The 21,482-nt window shown below is 37.6% G+C and overlaps 2 protein-coding genes across 2 annotated transcripts; both read right to left on the bottom strand.

Annotated features, from left to right (window-relative positions):
• Positions 1-2,061: 2,061 nt before the first annotated feature.
• LOC141403114 (uncharacterized) lies at positions 2,062-6,938 on the bottom strand. Its single transcript, XM_073985279.1, has 2 exons — positions 3,314-6,938; positions 2,062-2,504 (listed from the first exon to the last, which is right to left on the bottom strand). The coding sequence occupies exons 1-2, from the start codon at positions 6,936-6,938 to the stop codon at positions 2,062-2,064; spliced, it is 4,068 nt and encodes a 1,355-aa protein (XP_073841380.1).
• Positions 6,939-10,227: 3,289 nt separating this feature from the next.
• Positions 10,228-18,105, bottom strand: LOC141403113 (uncharacterized). Its single transcript, XM_073985278.1, has 2 exons — positions 17,482-18,105; positions 10,228-10,323 (listed from the first exon to the last, which is right to left on the bottom strand). Exons 1-2 carry the CDS (start codon positions 18,103-18,105, stop codon positions 10,228-10,230), a joined length of 720 nt encoding a protein of 239 aa, XP_073841379.1.
• Positions 18,106-21,482: the final 3,377 nt, after the last annotated feature.

Raw genomic sequence — 21,482 nt, 5'->3', positions numbered from 1 at the left:
CAATAATTTTTTTCCTGTCAACTATCATAGACCTCCTTCCAAAATGCATGTTGGTTGTAGCCTCCAATAAAATCTGGTCGACATCCTCTTCGCATTTTATCAAAATATTACGGGATAACTCACTCTTTTTGCACAAAACTTTTCCATCTCTGGCATAAACATACTGAAATCCGATGGATTTTAATGATCTCGCATAATGAAGAAGACGTAAAGTATCTCTGCTCAAACAGTCATTTACGAACACTATTCTTCGTTTCTTTGAGTTGGGCTTTGGATTTCATCAGTTTTTCTTTGTGATTTTTTGCAGAGAACTTAACAACAACTGTTCTGTTTTGATTGTTTTTTTTCTTTGTTTCTGCCTACAAAGTAGGCAGTATCTACGTCGTTTTCTCCCAGATCAACACCAACACTTTTCGATAATGATAATACGGCCTCAACAGCATTGGTATCATTTTCAATTTTTAGTCCACTAATGACGCAATAGTTTTTTACACGTTCATCATGCAAAATTTTCATAGAATATTTGAGAGATTTTACTTCAGTTTTTAACATTTATTTTCTTTTTCAATTACAGTTATTTTCTTTTTGTTTTCTGCTACATCTCTGAATACTTGGTCGAATTTCTCTGACATGAAATTTATTGATTCAGTCAGCTGATCAAGTTTTTCAAGTTTCTCAAGTTTTCTCAATTCTGTTTTTATAGTATTTAACTCTCTTCTTATTTCACCTTCACCATCTTCACAACAATCTTTGCACGTAAATAGTTCGTTCTCATTTTTAACGAGTCTGTCAAATTCTCTTTTGGTTAGGCCAGAGCAACGAAAGTGATAAATATGTTTACAAACGTCACACTGTATATAATCTTCACATTCCTCTTTGATTTGATTCTTGCATTGTTGACAAAGGGTTTTTTATTGCAAACACTACCTCGAGCTGTAGCTTTCGGCATATTTATTTTATTTTCCCATGACACTAGGTGTTTGGTTTTATAGAAATCAATGTGTTTATTGACTATTGTGTGTTTATTTTATGTAGAATTTTACGTATTTCTGAGAACGATTTAAGCACTGCCGAAAAATGACGTCCGTTCAACAGGGTTGCCAACTGGGATTTTTCAATTTAGCATTTCTAGATATCAAAAACTTCTTCACAAAAAATGATTCATACGGTTTGTATAGGCCCTATACATATAACGATACCAGTGTAGGTTTTCATGGCTGAAGTACTCAGGAAATGTCACCAACATTACATTGAGGGGTACTTGTCGCCGTTCATAATCATATGTTGTATGATCTGGCAATCGAACCCCGGACCTTTAGCCTTCAAGTCGGGTGTGCATACCATTGCACCTCAGTGGCACTAAATCTGCTTTTTATACCATCCACAATAGTATGGATGGTATATTAACTTTCTTTTTCTGTTAGTAACACATCAACCTAATCATTTGCGACCCTGTAAAGTTCTATATGTTCTTGATCAGGGTAAAGATTTGAGTCGATATAGCCATGTTCCTCAGTTGTAATCACTCTACCGTACTCAAACATTATTGCACCAGAGTGCAAGTTCCCCTATATCGGCCCTCTTTTTGGCATAGGTCCCTGTTCCAGCCTGCAAGCTTTTTTGCAGACCTCTTTCCAAAATTACCAAAATTAAAAACAAAGACGAGAGACTGTACTTGTTACTTCAAGGTTTATTCAAAGACAAAATTTTTCATTTCACAAAGATCAGGTTGATGGCGATCAAAAAACAAAACAATAACAATTCTTATGTTGACGACCATCAACCGCAAAACATAACTTAATTATTAAGTTCAAAACAGTTAAATTGGTTTGTAGAGCGAATTTCGTTTATGCAGAAATATTTTGGGGCTGTCCTATGTTGTTGTTGTAATTGTTTAGGGAGAGAAAGAAATGTAGGTAGAATAATTGAGTGTTAGAGAATCCGTACGCTGTTTGATGTGATTGCAGTCGATGTTATTATTTACAAATTGTTGGAACGACTGGAATTGATATAAAATGTAAATTATTGGGCGTAGGCATACTGCGACTCTTTGTACACCGTTCATCCTCCCCCCGTTGGAAGTTCCAAGCTTTCAACAGATTCCTTTTCGATTGGTAGCACTGCCAATTTTGTTACTGCTCGCCTACAAGTTCCATTGGTTGTCTTGATGATAGCAACACGCACAACACCATATTTTCCAGCTATTGTTGACGACACACGTCCCAGCTGCCATTTGAGAGGGGGCATATTTTCATCTCTTAGCATGACCAAGTCCCCGTCCTTAACATTCGCTGCTGCTGCTCGCCACTTGTTTCGTTCTTGTAGTTGGGAGAGACTTGAAGAACTCCATTTCTTCCAAAAGATCTGCTGCATGTAACTCACCCGTTGCCATCTATTCAAAGTATTTATGTTAAGCTCGGTTACATCAGGTTCCATTATAGATACCAAGGGAGCTCCCACGAGGAAGTGGCTGGGCGTTAATATGTCCAAATCATCAGGGCTTTCTGTTAGGGGGCACAGTGGACGAGAATTTAAAATGGCTGAAATCTGACAAACCAAAGTTCTCAGCGCCTCAAAAAACAATAACGAGAGGCCAGCTACTCGGTAGAAGTGGTATTTTGCTGCCTTCACCGCTGCCTCCCAAAGGCCTCCGAAATGCGGTGATCTTGGCGGGATAAACTTCCACTCTATGCCGTCATCCAAACATTGTTTGAGCACCGCCTCCACGCTAGATTGGCTGAAAAACACCAAATGTCAGACCAAATGATTCTGGGTTTGCCTCGAATGCATACGAAGCGTTTCAATGCAGCTAAAAACGAGGGTGTCGACAAATCCTGCACCAATTCCAAATGGCAGGCCTTTGTCGAGAAACATACAAAAATGCATATGTAGCATTTTACAGGGGGCCTGTTCCTTACGTCGGTTTTGTAGTAAAACGGCCCACAAAAATCGATACCAGTCGTGTAAAATGCTCTATTGGCACGCACTCGATCCTGAGGGAAAGTTCCCATGATATGACGAGCTAATTTAGGCTTAAGACGAAAACATCGGACGCATTTGTTAATGATGCTGATAATCGATTTGCGTCCACCAATTGGCCAATACTGCTGTCGAATATTTGCCAGAAGACACTGCGGCCCAGCATGCAACAATTTTTCATGAAAAAACATCACCACAGCCTTTGTAATAGGGTGCCTTTTAGGCAAAATAATTGGATGCTTTGCTTCGTAATTCAAATTTGTATTCTGAAGACGACCTCCAACTCGAATCAGTCCATATGCATCAACCATTGGGTTTAAAGAATTCAACTTACTTGATGGTTCAACATTCGAACCGGCAGATAAACGTTTGTATTCATTCTCAAAATGAATCCGTTGAATACTTGTTATTAAGAGACATGTACCAATTTTAATATCATCCAGTGACAATTCCGTTGACTTTCCAATTTCCTTGCGTTGTGATTTTTGACTGATGAATCGATGTATGTAGCCGAATATTCGCTGCATCTTAGGAAATGAATTGTAATATTTGCATGTCAACGAAATATCAACAACCTTTGATGTTGCTAAAACTTGTCGTCGTCGCTCTGGCAATTCCGTTATAAAATCTAAATGCTGAGGCCAATTTGTTGAGTTTTTTACCAAAAAGTCTGGACCCTGCTTCCATAAACGCGAATTCAACAGTTCCGTAGGACTTGCTCCTCTTGATAAAATATCGGATGGATTCAAATTCGTTGGTACGTAATGCCACTTCATTGTACTTGTAATGCTCTGGATGCGACTTACCCGATTCGAGACGAAAACATTGAAATTTGACGGCTGCTCACGAATCCACGACAGCACCACCATTGAATCCGACCAGCAATGATATTCTAAATCTTTTGGCAACACCTTTGAAAGTCCGTCCAATAAATCAGCCAGCAGCGCAGCAGCAGAGAGCTCTAACTTCGGCACCGTCATTACCTTCAATGGAGCCACCCTGGATTTTGAACAAAGCAGATGAGCAGTTACCTTGCCATTACACTCAGATCGTGCATACACACAAGCTCCGTATGCAGATAAGCTAGCATCACAAAATGCATGAATTTGTATTGTGGAGTTCGGCACTGAAACGAATCGAGGAAATATAAATTTATGAAGATTTGTAAACTGTGATACGAACTGCGACCATGCAGTATGCAGAGACTGTGGCAAACTTTCGTCCCACTGCAAATTATGCTTCCATAAGGTTTGCATTATCACCTTCGCCCTTGATATCACAGGGCCTATTAATCCCAATGGATCATATAGTCTTGCGATACACGACAATACTGTACGTTTTGTTACAACACACGATTCTTGGGTAGGCATGAAGGTGAAAATCAGCGTATCAGCTTTCGGATCCCACACCAACCCCAAGGCTTTGGTAATGTCTGTTCCATCGTGGAAATTCAAATCACACCTTACAATTTTAGCTGCCAATGGGTACGACTCTTCTTCATCGTAAGAAAGTTGATGCATACCTCGAATCGCTAAAAATGCTGCTGGTTTTGTACCATATGTGACGGTATCCAATTTGTACACTCCAATATTTTCAGCTGGATCATTTCTCCAAAGGACGCACTGTAGGTAATTGTCTGGGTTAGACACTCGTACACACCTGTACATCTTGCAAATATCGCCACTTAGTGCAACCTTAAAAAATCGAAAACGAAGAAGAGTGTCAAATAGTTTGGGTTGAATTGTTGGCCCAGCAGAGAGAACATCATTTAATGATACGCCTGTTGTTGTTTTTGCCGAGCCATCAAACACAACACGGAGTTTTGTTGTTGTGCTGTCTTCTTTGCGAACGCAATGATGAGGTAAAAAGAATGTTTGTGTGTGCTTAGGCAGAGATGGGACTAGTGACATATGATTTAATGCGGAGTACTCTTTCATAAAATTTACGTACTGCTGCTTTACATCTGGTTGTTTGTTGAGTCGTTTTTCGAGAACCAGGAAACGACGAAGAGACTGATCATATGAACTCCCAAGACCACTACCACTTTCTTTCTTTGGCAAGCGCACAGAATAGTCTCCTGAATCGAGACGAACAGTGTTTTTCTTGAAATGCTGTTCACAAAAATCATCTTCATTTGATGCAATGTTCATAAAGTTGTTTTCCACTTCCCAAAAGCGTTGTATCACCTCTGCCAGACTTACGTTATCAACACATTTACAAGCTGCAGCCAACGAAAACGCTTTCGAAGTACTGGGAATTCCACCTGATGCTACCCATCCTAGTACAGTTTTCGGCAGCAATGGGTATTCGCTATTGAGCCGAATTTGCCCAACGCACAACAAATCGAAAAATAGGCCTGCTCCAATTAGTATATCAATACGTCCATGTTGACCAAAGTTAGGATCGGCAAGCTTTATGTTTGGTGGCAGGTTTGAGCTACTTACGTTAGGAATCGAAATTGGTTGATAATCGGTGATGGTAGGTACAACAACAGCAACGAACGATGTAGCAAAATCTCCATGACGAGGCTTCATGGTCAAATCCACCGACTTATCAGCAACAAAATTACCGCTGCCAATACCAGAAACAGTGACTGAAGAGTTGTTAACCTTTAGATGTAGCTGATTTGCTGCGCGACGCGTTATAAAATTCAATTGGGATGCAGAATCCAACAATGCACGGTACGGTATGAATTCGCCAAAATTACTTTTCACTAAAACAACGGCCGTCGCCAGCAAAACGTTTGTGTTAGAAGGCGCCTCTAAAATGGTCGACATCGACGATGACACAAGAGCAGATTGCGAGGAATTTTTAGTGACTGGTACCGTTTGTTGTGGAAGAAGATGCACTGACGTATCACTTGTCACATTGTCCATATGCAGCATAGAATGATGCTTGGATGAACATATTCTGCAGCGGGAAGACTTGCACTTTTTTAGCATATGACCTTTCTTTAGGCAGTTTAAACACAGCTGCAGTTTCTTTGCTTCCTTAAACCTTATAGATGGCGATAAATTTCCGGAACCTGGGCAACCAGTTATGTAATGGTCTTGAGAATCACAAAATGCACATGTCGAACTAGGGGTTGCTGATGCCACAAGTGCACTCCGACCTGAAGAACTCCATTTTTTGCTCACCTTCGAGTTGCTTACTCCCATCGAGCTTTCCAAGTTCTCGAGCATTCTGCACCTGCGTTCCAAAAACGATGCTAATGACGACCATGTAGGCAGCTTATTACTCGGCAGGTCTTCTTCCCACTTTGCTTGGGACTTCGCATCCAATTTCGATGTAACTAAATAAATCAAAAAGCCGTCGGCAATTTCTTCTTGCTTGCATATAGATTGTAAAGCACGCATATGCGAATTTAGTTTGTCACTCAGTTGACGTAGACTTCCAGCAGAACCTTTGTCGACGGATTTCAAACCAAAATTTTCTCGTATATGAGCTTGAAAATTAAAAAGTTTATTGTCGAATCTATTCCGGAGAAGTTCGAGGGCTTTGTCATAATTTTCTTCGGTGGGATCCAACGACGAAATTGTATCCAAAGCCGCACCAGTTACGCTCACCCGAAGATGCTGAAATTTCTCAATTTTACTTAGGTCATTATCATTGTCAATTACCGTGTTGAACATTGCTATAAATCCTGGCCAATCCGTGTACGATCCATTAAACTGGGGAATCTTTAATTCTGGTAAACGCAATTTACGTTGTGGTAGGGTTTCATCCAACGAGAACTGACGTATAGTGGAGGAGTGTGGCATAGTTGGCCGCTTTCGTTTATTACCCAATTCCCTGGAGAGTTTAGCCTTGACATCGAAATAGAGATTGACAAATGTAGAAGCTATTTCAGTCTCAGAGTCAATTGCGTCGCCATTTATAATCATAGATTGGGCCTCTTCGAAGTGGTTATGTATTCCATCTACATAACCAAGTCGAACCGAAATGTCCGACTCGTCCATCTCACCCAAACATTGTACGGTAAGCGAAGTGTTTAAAAAAGACAATTGTCTTTGCAGGAAACCAACCTTTTACTTGTAAAGCTGGAAACTAGATTCTTCATTGGCTCCACCAGTTGGGGCCATGGTCTCATCAATCGACATCTTGTTATTCAATTAGCGAAGAAAAGTACAAATTTTGTCCAAAGAAAAAATATAATTCTGGAAAGAAATATCCGAATTGATATTGAACCAAAAAATCTTGATATCCTGGGATCACGTCGGGGTCACCAATGTTCCAGCCTGCAAGCTTTTTTGCAGACCTCTTTCCAAAATTACCAAAATTAAAAACAAAGACGAGAGACTGTACTTGTTACTTCAAGGTTTATTCAAAGACAAAATTTTTCATTTCACAAAGATCAGGTTGATGGCGATCAAAAAACAAAACAATAACAATTCTAATGTTGACGACCATCAACCGCAAAACATAACTTAATTATTAAGTTCAAAACAGTTAAATTGGTTTGAAGAGCGAATTTCGTTTATGCAGAAATATTTTGGGGCTGTCCTATGTTGTTGTTGTAATTGTTTAGGGAGAGAAAGAAATGTAGGTAGAATAATTGAGTGTTAGAGAATCCGTACGCTGTTTGATGTGATTGCAGTCGATGTTATTATTTACAAATTGTTGGAACGACTGGAATTGATATAAAATGTAAATTATTGGGCGTAGGCATACTGCGACTCTTTGTACACCGTTCAGTCCCATATAACAGTACCGCCCGACTTTATGTATTTATCACTTTTTATGAACATTTTCGGCCTAAATTGTCTAAAATTATGGTTCCCAAGGGTCAAACAATTTCTCTGCCAAATACTTTTGATATAGGTTCACGTTTAGGTGTAGCCCCCTATAACGGCACCGCCGTACGAGTATTTCAAGTACTTTGAAGTTTTTATTTACTTTTTCCGCCTAAATTGACTGTAATTTGGCACTTAGCGAACCTTGTGATCAGAACATGTGTTCATCAAAATTTGTGGACACACGTACCTTGCTTATTATAAAATAGTATTCTATTAAAACCTTTTTGATTGATTGGAAACAAAATGCATTATATTCATTTTTAAAAAGAAGTTTTGTAGTACTTGTAACGAATTTTGTTTTGACGCACTTCAAAATGAAATATATGCAGGTAAAGGTAATACCAACCCTTTCTGAAATGGGTATGTTGTTTTTTAACAAACAAACAATTTATGTTGTACCTTGTGCTACAGGTGCAATTGCGGATTAATCATTGCGGATTTAAAAAAAAAAAAAAACAAGAAGAAAATGTAATATATCCAGGTAAATATAAAACAACCCATTGTTTATATGCATAGGTACAAATAATACCAACCATTTCTGAAAGGGGTATGTTGTTTATTTAATATTTGAAAAAAAACAACTTATATTTCAGGTATAATACCTACTAGGACTATACTTGGTATAGGATATATAGTGCGCTTTTCTTTAACAGAATTCAATGTTACTTGCAAAGAAAGGTTCATAGTGTGCATAGCCAAATTGTTGGTGTTTGTAATAATTTGTTTAAAGTGTTTAATTTATATTTGCATCTATTAAAGGACATTTATATAGCATATAAAGTTACAAAATATTATAAATTGTGGAGAACATTATTTAAGTATTAATCTTGATACTTTAAAATTGTTAAAAAGCGGTAAGAAATTATATTTTTGCCCACACTAAGTTAAAAGTTTTTATTTAGTATAATAAGAAATAATACTTTTACCGACGATAAGCTTCGCATTTGACAATTGTGAAATCCCCAGACTACGCAGACAATCCTCTCAGAAACGTCAACGTTTAACTGCGGTGGGAGTTGCAAATTATAGAGACCAAAATCCCACTGATCGAGTTAATGCGTAATGCAGAAAATGATAACTATACACAACTTGTCTATAGTTCGACAAAATGAAGAATATAGACAAGCTGAAAGAAGGCGAGATGTCGAGATGCCGTGCTCGTAGACCGGACGCAGTTGTTCGATTGTCCGAACAACAACACAATATTGCTTGACACACGCGTCATCGACAAAATGCAGAATATATACAAGCTGAAAGAAGGCGAGATATTGAGAGAAACCGTGCTCGTCGACGGGACACAGTTCACCGATTGTCCGAACAGCGACCCAATACTGCTGAACACGCGCGTATTGTTAAACAGGCACGTAATACAAGACAGTGCCGTCAAGCTAGACGATTAAAACAAGTCCAAAGCCGAAACTCTCGTGTACGTAGTCATAGGTCAAATCATGTTAACAGAGAAATTGAAAACAGACGACAATCTGCGAGAATTGCTAATATTCTGTCTTATATCTTTCCCCAGAATCGAGATTAGAGGCATTACAAATTGATTCTGAATGACATCAATTAAGATTATGCGCAGAATTTTCGGAAGTAGTCAAACAGGGACCAACTGGAATTTGCATTTGCTGTGAGGGATTATGGTTTCCAAACCAAATTAATGTTATTGTTAAAAACGCACTATTAACCAAATATGAGACTGGGCATCGAAATATTTTTCCTTTCCTCTGCATTTCCCTCCAGTGATGATAGATATAAGTTTTGTAATACCTGTCATAAAATTGTTAGTGGTTGAAGAGTACCGACAATCTGTCTGTCCAACGGTTTAAACTTTCCTGAGATACCAAGAGAGATTCAGGGATTAACACCATTGGAAGAACGATTTGTTTCGCCCAGAATTCCATTTATGCGCATCGTTTCGTTATGTTATAACCGACAATGTGCTGTACGGGGTGCTATTGTTAACGTACCTATTCAGTTATACACAACACTTAATGTGCTTCCACGAACGACTGATCAGAGAGAAGTAGTACAGGTATACCTCAAACGAAGGATTGCGTACAGAACACCGAATTTAGTCTCTCGGTTAATTAATTAATAATAATGTAATACAGGATCAAGTTGAAGAACAAAATCCGCAGGAAACATTATTAGGTAACCAGGCTATGGAAAATATACTATTACAAGGTATTTCAGTTGCTCCCGGTGAGGGACAAAGGCCCTTAGATATGCTGCTGAAGATTCCGAAGAGGTGTCTTACCCTACCATTTACTGCGGTATGAAAAGGAATTGTACAGCCACTATTGGAAAAATTGTCAAGTCCGAAGTTGTCGATTTGATAGGCGGTGTATACGTGTAGATTAAATTTTATATTCGTAAAAAAACTCGAATTTTCACGCAATAAAAAGCAGCATATCGATATGTTTAAGAAAGAAATTTGGAACTAGACAATTCACAGCTGCAGATGTATTAGACGACCAGTTTGTTTAAAACTTGGTGCAATACGATGATGGGTATCACGTACTGAAGGGTATTCGTTCATCTCCAGCTCATTGGGAAGGGGAAAAGAGACAAGTTTTGGCAATGATTAGACAATTTAGTTTGCCTACGTTTTTTATAAAAGTGGTTGCTGCAGAGTCTCAATGGCCTGAATTGATTGTTATCCTCGTCAAAATTTTAGAGGGGACTGACATTTCGGAGGAGGAAGCCATTTCATATTCCACACAAAGCAAATACGATCTCATAGGGGGGATCCTATTGCATGTTCTCGCTATTTCAATCAGCGAATTCGGCACCTTTTCAAACATTTCAAGTCTAATGGTGGTATATTCGAAGAGCATTATGTTGTTAAATATTACTGGCGAATTGAGTTTCAGCAACGAGGATCTCCACATTTGCATGGCATTTATTGGTAGAATAATGCGCCTCAATTTAATCTATCCGATACAGCATCTTTCCCACCAGTAATAGATTTCGTAGATAAATTTATTTCTACAGACACTAGTATTACGAATGTGGAAAGTATTATCAACGTTCAGCGACACAATCATTCTAGAACTTGTCAACGGGACATTAGGGGCCAAAAGTTTTGTCGGCCAGCCACAGACTTATTGTTTCCACTTCCTGAGGATACAGATGTTGAGGTTAAAAAGGTGCATAAAAATAACTTTGACAAAATAAATACCCTGCTCAACGCTAATCTTACAAATGAAGATATCAACGATCTTCAGCAATTTGATTGATTTTTAACTGACAGAAGAATTAATTTAAATATTGATGAATACATTTTAGCACTAAGATCTTCTATTTAAAAACCCCAGATATTTTTGAAAAGATCATTCAAAGATTGATCTATCAATGTGTTCAATAGGGTGGGGCGATTTGTGTGGAAGGAAAAAAACCTAGATGAGCCCTTCGCGATTCCGATTCCTGGGATTGAACTGAGCAAAAAAGTCCACTGGACCATATATCTACCGCGAAAATCGAGCCTCCCGATTTTGACTTAAAGTTTTTTATTGACATTTTTTGGATATTTTGGCATATAACAGCCAAACCATTGAGATTTTCGATCCAACACAAAGACAAAAATTGTAGCCAAGACAGTAATTGAAAACTCTCTAATACTATAACTGAATTTCTCATAATTTTCAAAAATATAATGTTTTTTTGTTTTTTGAAATTTTGCCTGTTAGGGCGAAGATCATTTTTTTTAATGATTTTATTAATTTTCTCGTTTAGAGTTAAGCTTAATGATCTGAAATTATTTGCAAGTGAAAAAGGAAAGCCATGGACTCGAACCCACATAGTCACCAAATTACGTTACCTGGTTTCATTGGTGGTAAAGCAAATCTTCGGACGTATCGACTATGTAATGGCTTCTCTGTCCTAGAACTTATCGTTTTTCAAATGCAAATGTGTTTTTATACATTAACGGATATTTGGCCGTTTTGAAATGTGTTTTCTTCACAACAACCGCTTTTTGCGATGCCTTTGAAGTTATGAGTTTTGGCTTTGAACGCTAACACGCCGTGACAACATTTTTTTGATATGTTTTCAAGGACGTGGGTTCAAATCCCAGCCGGGCTCAGCCTATTTTTTATTTTTTGAAATTTTGCCTGTTAGGGCGAAGATCATTTTTTTTAATGATTTTATTAATTTTCTCGTTTAGAGTTAAGCTTAATGATCTGAAATTATTTGCAAGTGAAAAAGGAAAGCCATGGACTCGAACCCACATAGTCACCAAATTACGTTACCTGGTTTCATTGGTGGTAAAGCAAATCTTCGGACGTATCGACTATGTAATGGCTTCTCTGTCCTAGAACTTATCGTTTTTCAAATGCAAATGTGTTTTTATACATTAACGGATATTTGGCCGTTTTGAAATGTATTTTCTTCACAACAACCGCTTTTTGCGATGCCTTTGAAGTTATGAGTTTTGGCTTTGAACGCTAACACGCCGTGACAACATTTTTTTGATATGTTTTCAAGGACGTGGGTTCAAATCCCAGCCGGGCTCAGCCTATTTTTTATTTTTTGAAATTTTGCCTGTTAGGGCGAAGATCATTTTTTTTAATGATTTTATTAATTTTCTCGTTTAGAGTTAAGCTTAATGATCTGAAATTATTTGCAAGTGAAAAAGGAAAGCCATGGACTCGAACCCACATAGTCACCAAATTACGTTACCTGGTTTCATTGGTGGTAAAGCAAATCTTCGGACGTATCGACTATGTAATGGCTTCTCTGTCCTAGAACTTATCGTTTTTCAAATGCAAATGTGTTTTTATACATTAACGGATATTTGGCCGTTTTGAAATGTATTTTCTTCACAACAACCGCTTTTTGCGATGCCTTTGAAGTTATGAGTTTTGGCTTTGAACGCTAACACGCCGTGACAACATTTTTTTGATATGTTTTCAAGGACGTGGGTTCAAATCCCAGCCGGGCTCAGCCTATTTTTTATTTTTTGAAATTTTGCCTGTTAGGGCGAAGATCATTTTTTTTAATAATTTTATTAATTTTCTCGTTTAGAGTTAAGCTTAATGATCTGAAATTATTTGCAAGTGAAAAAGGAAAGCCATGGACTCGAACCCACATAGTCACCAAATTACGTTACCTGGTTTCATTGGTGGTAAAGCAAATCTTCGGACGTATCGTAATTTTGCCTGTTAGGGCGAAGATCATTTTTTTTAATGATTTTATTAATTTTCTCGTTTAGAGTTAAGCTTAATGATCTGAAATTATTTGCAAGTGAAAAAGGAAAGCCATGGACTCGAACCCACATAGTCACCAAATTACGTTACCTGGTTTCATTGGTGGTAAAGCAAATCTTCGGACGTATCGACTATGTAATGGCTTCTCTGTCCTAGAACTTATCGTTTTTCAAATGCAAATGTGTTTTTATACATTAACGGATATTTGGCCGTTTTGAAATGTATTTTCTTCACAACAACCGCTTTTTGCGATGCCTTTGAAGTTATGAGTTTTGGCTTTGAACGCTAACACGCCGTGACAACATTTTTTTGATATGTTTTCAAGGACGTGGGTTCAAATCCCAGCCGGGCTCAGCCTATTTTTTATTTTTTGAAATTTTGCCTGTTAGGGCGAAGATCATTTTTTTTAATGATTTTATTAATTTTCTCGTTTAGAGTTAAGCTTAATGATCTGAAATTATTTGCAAGTGAAAAAGGAAAGCCATGGACTCGAACCCACATAGTCACCAAATTACGTTACCTGGTTTCATTGGTGGTAAAGCAAATCTTCGGACGTATCGACTATGTAATGGCTTCTCTGTCCTAGAACTTATCGTTTTTCAAATGCAAATGTGTTTTTATACATTAACGGATATTTGGCCGTTTTGAAATGTATTTTCTTCACAACAACCGCTTTTTGCGATGCCTTTGAAGTTATGAGTTTTGGCTTTGAACGCTAACACGCCGTGACAACATTTTTTTGATATGTTTTCAAGGACGTGGGTTCAAATCCCAGCCGGGCTCAGCCTATTTTTTATTTTTTGAAATTTTGCCTGTTAGGGCGAAGATCATTTTTTTTAATGATTTTATTAATTTTCTCGTTTAGAGTTAAGCTTAATGATCTGAAATTATTTGCAAGTGAAAAAGGAAAGCCATGGACTCGAACCCACATAGTCACCAAATTACGTTACCTGGTTTTTTTGATATGTTTTCAAGGACGTGGGTTCAAATCCCAGCCGGGCTCAGCCTATTTTTTATTTTTTGAAATTTTGCCTGTTAGGGCGAAGATCATTTTTTTTAATGATTTTATTAATTTTCTCGTTTAGAGTTAAGCTTAAATGATCTTCGCCCTAACAGGCAAAATTTCAAAAAATAAAAAATAGGCTGAGCCCGGCTGGGATTTGAACCCACGTCCTTGAAAACATATCAAAAAAACCAGGTAACCCACGTCCTTGAAAACATATCAAAAAAATGTTGTCACGGCGTGTTAGCGTTCAAAGCCAAAACTCATAACTTCAAAGGCATCGCAAAAAGCGGTTGTTGTGAAGAAAATACATTTCAAAACGGCCAAATATCCGTTAATGTATAAAAACACATTTGCATTTGAAAAACGATAAGTTCTAGGACAGAGAAGCCATTTCATAGTCGATACGTCCGAAGATTTGCTTTACCACCAATGAAACCAGGTAACGTAATTTGGTGACTATGTGGGTTCGAGTCCATGGCTTTCCTTTTTCACTTGCAAATAATTTCAGATCATTAAGCTTAACTCTAAACGAGAAAATTAATAAAATCATTAAAAAAAAAATGATCTTCGCCCTAACAGGCAAAATTTCAAAAAATAAAAAATAGGCTGAGCCCGGCTGGGATTTGAACCCACGTCCTTGAAAACATATCAAAAAAATGTTGTCACGGCGTGTTAGCGTTCAAAGCCAAAACTCATAACTTCAAAGGCATCGCAAAAGCGGTTGTTGTGAAGAAAATACATTTCAAAACGGCCAAATATCCGTTAATGTATAAAAACACATTTGCATTTGAAAAACGATAAGTTCTAGGACAGAGAAGCCATTACATAGTCGATACGTCCGAAGATTTGCTTTACCACCAATGAAACCAGGTAACGTAATTTGGTGACTATGTGGGTTCGAGTCCATGGCTTTCCTTTTTCACTTGCAAATAATTTCAGATCATTAAGCTTAACTCTAAACGAGAAAATTAATAAAATCATTAAAAAAAATGATCTTCGCCCTAACAGGCAAAATTTCAAAAAATAAAAAATAGGCTGAGCCCGGCTGGGATTTGAACCCACGTCCTTGAAAACATATCAAAAAAATGTTGTCACGGCGTGTTAGCGTTCAAAGCCAAAACTCATAACTTCAAAGGCATCGCAAAAAGCGGTTGTTGTGAAGAAAATACATTTCAAAACGGCCAAATATTCGTTAATGTATAAAAACACATTTGCATTTGAAAAACGATAAGTTCTAGGACAGAGAAGCCATTACATAGTCGATACGTCCGAAGATTTGCTTTACCACCAATGAAACCAGGTAACGTAATTTGGTGACTATGTGGGTTCGAGTCCATGGCTTTCCTTTTTCACTTGCAAATAATTTCAGATCATTAAGCTTAACTCTAAACGAGAAAATTAATAAAATCATTAAAAAAATGATCTTCGCCCTAACAGGCAAAATTTCAAAAAATAAAAAATAGGCTGAGCCCGGCTGGGATTTGAACCCACGTCCTTGAAAACATATCAAAAAAATGTTGTCACGGCGTGTTAGCGTTCAAAGCCAAAACTCATAACTTCAAAGGCATCGCAAAAAGCGGTTGTTGTGAAGAAAATACATTTCAAAACGGCCAAATATCCGTTAATGTATAAAAACACATTTGCATTTGAAAAACGATAAGTTCTAGGACAGAGAAGCCATTACATAGTCGATACGTCCGAAGATTTGCTTTACCACCAATGAAACCAGGTAACGTAATTTGGTGACTATGTGGGTTCGAGTCCATGGCTTTCCTTTTTCACTTGCAAATAATTTCAGATCATTAAGCTTAACTCTAAACGAGAAAATTAATAAAATGTTTTTTTGTTTTGTTCAATAATTATTTTCAAAATTATGAGAAATAGTTTTTTTGAGGGGGTTTTCAGACTTAAACCACTATAACTTAGCCATTTGTTAACCGATTTAAACAAATTATAACTTGTTCTAAAGATATTATTCACCCCTTTAAAAGGAAGAAGGATCACTAGAAATCCGTTGTGAAAAAAGAAGATATGTCCGTTTAAATTTGAAAATGTAAGAAACCCAGATTTTCACTACTTTTACCGTTATAAAAAAATAAAACGAAGTGACCCCAACGAACTAAAGGCATTGTCGTTGTCCATGGATCCCAACACGATATAATTTTGCATTAGAACACTTGAATATTTTTCTGGTCAACTTTTGTAGCACAGTGTCATTTATCGACATTTTTCGAAAAGTTTGCACATTCTCAAGGCCAAAACTGCCTGAAGGAGCGTTCCAATGCTTTCGCGATGTATTAGAGAGTTCTTAATTACTATCTTGGGTACAATTTTTGTATTTGCGTTGGATCGAAAATCTCAATGGTTTGGCTGTTATATGCCAAAATATCCAAAAAACGTCAATAAAAAACTTAAAGTCAAAATCGGGACTTTTTTGCTCAGTTCAATCCCAGGAATCAGAAACGCGAAGGGCTCATTAAGATCTTCAAATCGCCCCGGCCTAGTGTTCAATCCAAGAATTCTAGCAATGCAGAAATCCAATATGGACATACAATTCGTTATGGATGCATATGCATGTGCAGCTTATATTGTAAATTATATTAACAAGTCTAATAGAGGCGTTTCCAGATTGCTGCAAACCAAAAGAATAAGTAACACGTAATGCAACGTGCCAAGAAAATGTTTTCAAAATGTAATTAAGGTTCCAAAATACCTCATGTTTTCGGTAAATGTTAAAAAATCATGACGTTTTATGATCGGCAAGCTTTATGTTTGGTGGCAGGTTTGAGCTACTTACGTTAGGAATCGAAATTGGTTGATAATCGGTGATGGTAGGTACAACAACAGCAACGAACGATGTAGCAAAATCTCCATGACGAGACTTCATGGTCAAATCCACCGACTTATCAGCAACAAAATTACCGCTGCCAATACCAGAAACAGTGACTGAAGAGTTGTTAACCTTTAGATGTAGCTGATTTGCTGCGCGACGCGTTATAAAATTCAATTGGGATGCAGAATCCAACAATGCACGGTACGGTATGAATTCGCCAAAATTACTTTTCACTAAAACAACGGCCGTCGTCAGCAAAACGTTTGTGTTAAAAGGCGCCTCTAAAATGGTCGACATCGACGATGACACAAGAGCAGATTGCGAGGAATTTTTAGTGACTGGTACCGTTTGTTGTGGAAGAAGATGCACTGACGTATCACTTGTCACATTGTCCATATGCAGCATAGAATGATGCTTGGATGAACATATTCTGCAGCGGGAAGACTTGCACTTTTTTAGCATATGACCTTTCTATAGGCAGTTTAAACACAGCTGCAGTTTCTTTGCTTCCTTAAACCTTATAGATGGCGATAAATTTCCGAAACCTGGGCAACCAGTTATGTAATGGTCTTGAGAATCACAAAATGCACATGTCGAACTAGGGGTTGCTGATGCCACAAGTGCACTCCGACCTGAAGAACTCCATTTTTTGCTCACCTTCGAGTTGCTTACTCCCATCGAGCTTTCCAAGTTCTCGAGCATTCTGCACCTGCGTTCCAAAAACGATGCTAATGACGACCATGTAGGCAGCTTATTACTCGGCAGGTCTTCTTCCCACTTTGCTTGGGACTTCGCATCCAATTTCGATGTAACTAAATAAATCAAAAAGCCGTCGGCAATTTCTTCTTGCTTGCATATAGATTGTAAAGCACGCATATGCGAATTTAGTTTGTCACTCAGTTGACGTAGACTTCCAGCAGAACCTTTGTCGACGGATTTCAAACCAAAATTTTCTCGTATATGAGCTTGAAAATTAAGGAGTTTATTGTCGAATCTATTCCGGAGAAGTTCGAGGGCTTTGTCATAATTTTCTTCGGTGGGATCCAACGACGAAATTGTATCCAAAGCCGCACCAGTTACGCTCACCCGAAGATGCTGAAATTTCTCAATTTTACTTAGGTCATTATCATTGTCAATTACCGTGTTGAACATTGCTATAAATCCTGGCCAATCCGTGTACGATCCATTAAACTGGGGAATCTTTAATTCTGGTAAACGCAATTTACGTTGTGGTAGGGTTTCATCCAACGAGAACTGACGTATAGTGGAGGAGTGTGGCATAGTTGGCCGCTTTCGTTTATTACTGATCGAGTTAATGCGTAATGCAGAAAATGATAACTATACACAACTTGTCTATAGTTCGACAAAATGAAGAATATAGACAAGCTGAAAGAAGGCGAGATGTCGAGATGCCGTGCTCGTAGACCGGACGCAGTTGTTCGATTGTCCGAACAACAACACAATATTGCTTGACACACGCGTCATCGACAAAATGCAGAATATATACAAGCTGAAAGAAGGCGAGATATTGAGAGAAACCGTGCTCGTCGACGGGACACAGTTCACCGATTGTCCGAACAGCGACCCAATACTGCTGAACACGCGCGTATTGTTAAACAGGCACGTAATACAAGACAGTGCCGTCAAGCTAGACGATTAAAACAAGTCCAAAGCCGAAACTCTCGTGTACGTAGTCATAGGTCAAATCATGTTAACAGAGAAATTGAAAACAGACGACAATCTGCGAGAATTGCTAATATTCTGTCTTATATCTTTCCCCAGAATCGAGATTAGAGGCATTACAAATTGATTCTGAATGACATCAATTAAGATTATGCGCAGAATTTTCGGAAGTAGTCAAACAGGGACCAACTGGAATTTGCATTTGCTGTGAGGGATTATGGTTTCCAAACCAAATTAATGTTATTGTTAAAAACGCACTATTAACCAAATATGAGACTGGGCATCGAAATATTTTTCCTTTCCTCTGCATTTCCCTCCAGTGATGATAGATATAAGTTTTGTAATACCTGTCATAAAATTGTTAGTGGTTGAAGAGTACCGACAATCTGTCTGTCCAACGGTTTAAACTTTCCTGAGATACCAAGAGAGATTCAGGGATTAACACCATTGGAAGAACGATTTGTTTCGCCCAGAATTCCATTTATGCGCATCGTTTCGTTATGTTATAACCGACAATGTGCTGTACGGGGTGCTATTGTTAACGTACCTATTCAGTTATACACAACACTTAATGTGCTTCCACGAACGACTGATCAGAGAGAAGTAGTACAGGTATACCTCAAACGAAGGATTGCGTACAGAACACCGAATTTAGTCTCTCGGTTAATTAATTAATAATAATGTAATACAGGATCAAGTTGAAGAACAAAACCCGCAGGAAACATTATTAGGTAACCAGGCTATGGAAAATATACTATTACAAGGTATTTCAGTTGCTCCCGGTGAGGGACAAAGGCCCTTAGATATGCTGCTGAAGATTCCGAAGAGGTGTCTTACCCTACCATTTACTGCGGTATGAAAAGGAATTGTACAGCCACTATTGGAAAAATTGTCAAGTCCGAAGTTGTCGATTTGATAGGCGGTGTATACGTGTAGATTAAATTTTATATTCGTAAAAAAACTCGAATTTTCACGCAATAAAAAGCAGCATATCGATATGTTTAAGAAAGAAATTTGGAACTAGACAATTCACAGCTGCAGATGTATTAGACGACCAGTTTGTTTAAAACTTGGTGCAATACGATGATGGGTATCACGTACTGAAGGGTATTCGTTCATCTCCAGCTCATTGGGAAGGGGAAAAGAGACAAGTTTTGGCAATGATTAGACAATTTAGTTTGCCTACGTTTTTTATAAAAGTGGTTGCTGCAGAGTCTCAATGGCCTGAATTGATTGTTATCCTCGTCAAAATTTTAGAGGGGACTGACATTTCGGAGGAGGAAGCCATTTCATATTCCACACAAAGCAAATACGATCTCATAGGGGGGATCCTATTGCATGTTCTCGCTATTTCAATCAGCGAATTCGGCACCTTTTCAAACATTTCAAGTCTAATGGTGGTATATTCGAAGAGCATTATGTTGTTAAATATTACTGGCGAATTGAGTTTCAGCAACGAGGATCTCCACATTTGCATGGCATTTATTGGTAGAATAATGCGCCTCAATTTAATCTATCCGATACAGCATCTTTCCCACCAGTAATAGATTTCGTAGATAAATTTATTTCTACAGACACTAGTATTACGAATGTGGAAAGTATTATCAACGTTCAGCGACACAATCATTCTAGAACTTGTCAACGGGACATTAGGGGCCAAAAGTTTTGTCGGCCAGCCACAGACTTATTGTTTCCACTTCCTGAGGATACAGATGTTGAGGTTAAAAAGGTGCATAAAAATAACTTTGACAAAATAAATACCCTGCTCAACGCTAATCTTACAAATGAAGATATCAACGATCTTCAGCAATTTGATTGATTCTTAACTGACAGAAGAATTAATTTAAATATTGATGAATACATTTTAGCACTAAGATCTTCTATTTAAAAACCCCAGATATTTTTGAAAAGATCATTCAAAGATTGATCTATCAATGTGTTCAATAGGGTGGGGCGATTTGTGTGGAAGGAAAAAAACCTAGATGAGCCCTTCGCGATTCCGATTCCTGGGATTGAACTGAGCAAAAAAGTCCACTGGACCATATATCTACCGCGAAAATCGAGCCTCCCGATTTTGACTTAAAGTTTTTTATTGACATTTTTTGGATATTTTGGCATATAACAGCCAAACCATTGAGATTTTCGATCCAACACAAAGACAAAAATTGTAGCCAAGACAGTAATTGAAAACTCTCTAATACATCGCAAAAGCATTGGAACGCTCCTTCAGGCAGTTTTGGCCTTAAGAATGTGCAAACTCTTCGGAAAATGTCGATAAATGACATTGTGCTACAAAATTTGACCAGAAAATTATTCATGCGTTCTGATGAAAAATTCTATCGTGTTGGGATCCATGCACAACGAAAATGCCTTTATTTCGATTGTTAACTCCGTTTTATATATTTATCACACTAAAAGTAGTGAAAATCTGGGTTTCTTAAAATTTCAAATTTAAACGGACATATCTTCTTTTTTTCACAACGGATTTCTAGTGATCCTTCTTCCTTTTAAAGGGGTGAATAATATCTTTAGAACAAGTTATTATTTGTTTAAATCGGTTAACAAATGGCTAAGTTATAGTGGTTTAAGTCTGAAAACCCCCTCAAAAAAACTATAACTGAATTTCTCATAATTTTCAAAAATATAATGTTTTTTTGTTTTGTTCAATAATTATTTTCAAAATTATGAGAAATTCAGTTATAGTTTTTTTGAGGGGGTTTTCAGACTTAAACCACTATAACTTAGCCATTTGTTAACCGATTTAAACAAAAAAGTCCACTGGACCATATATCTACCGCGAAAATCGAGCCTCCCGATTTTGACTTAAAGTTTGTTTAAATCGGTTAACAAATGGCTAAGTTATAGTGGTTTAAGTCTGAAAACCCCCTCAAAAAAACTATAACTGAATTTCTCATAATTTTCAAAAATATAATGTTTTTTTGTTTTGTTCAATAATTATTTTCAAAATTATGAGA

This window comes from Musca autumnalis, unplaced genomic scaffold (genome assembly GCF_047663935.1).
Source record: "Musca autumnalis isolate F117 unplaced genomic scaffold, ASM4766393v1 scaffold_4, whole genome shotgun sequence".
In the NCBI taxonomy this organism is placed as follows: Eukaryota; Metazoa; Arthropoda; class Insecta; order Diptera; family Muscidae; genus Musca; species Musca autumnalis.
The sequence above is the reverse complement of the archived record's forward strand: the minus strand, read 5'-3'. Positions and strand labels throughout refer to the sequence as shown.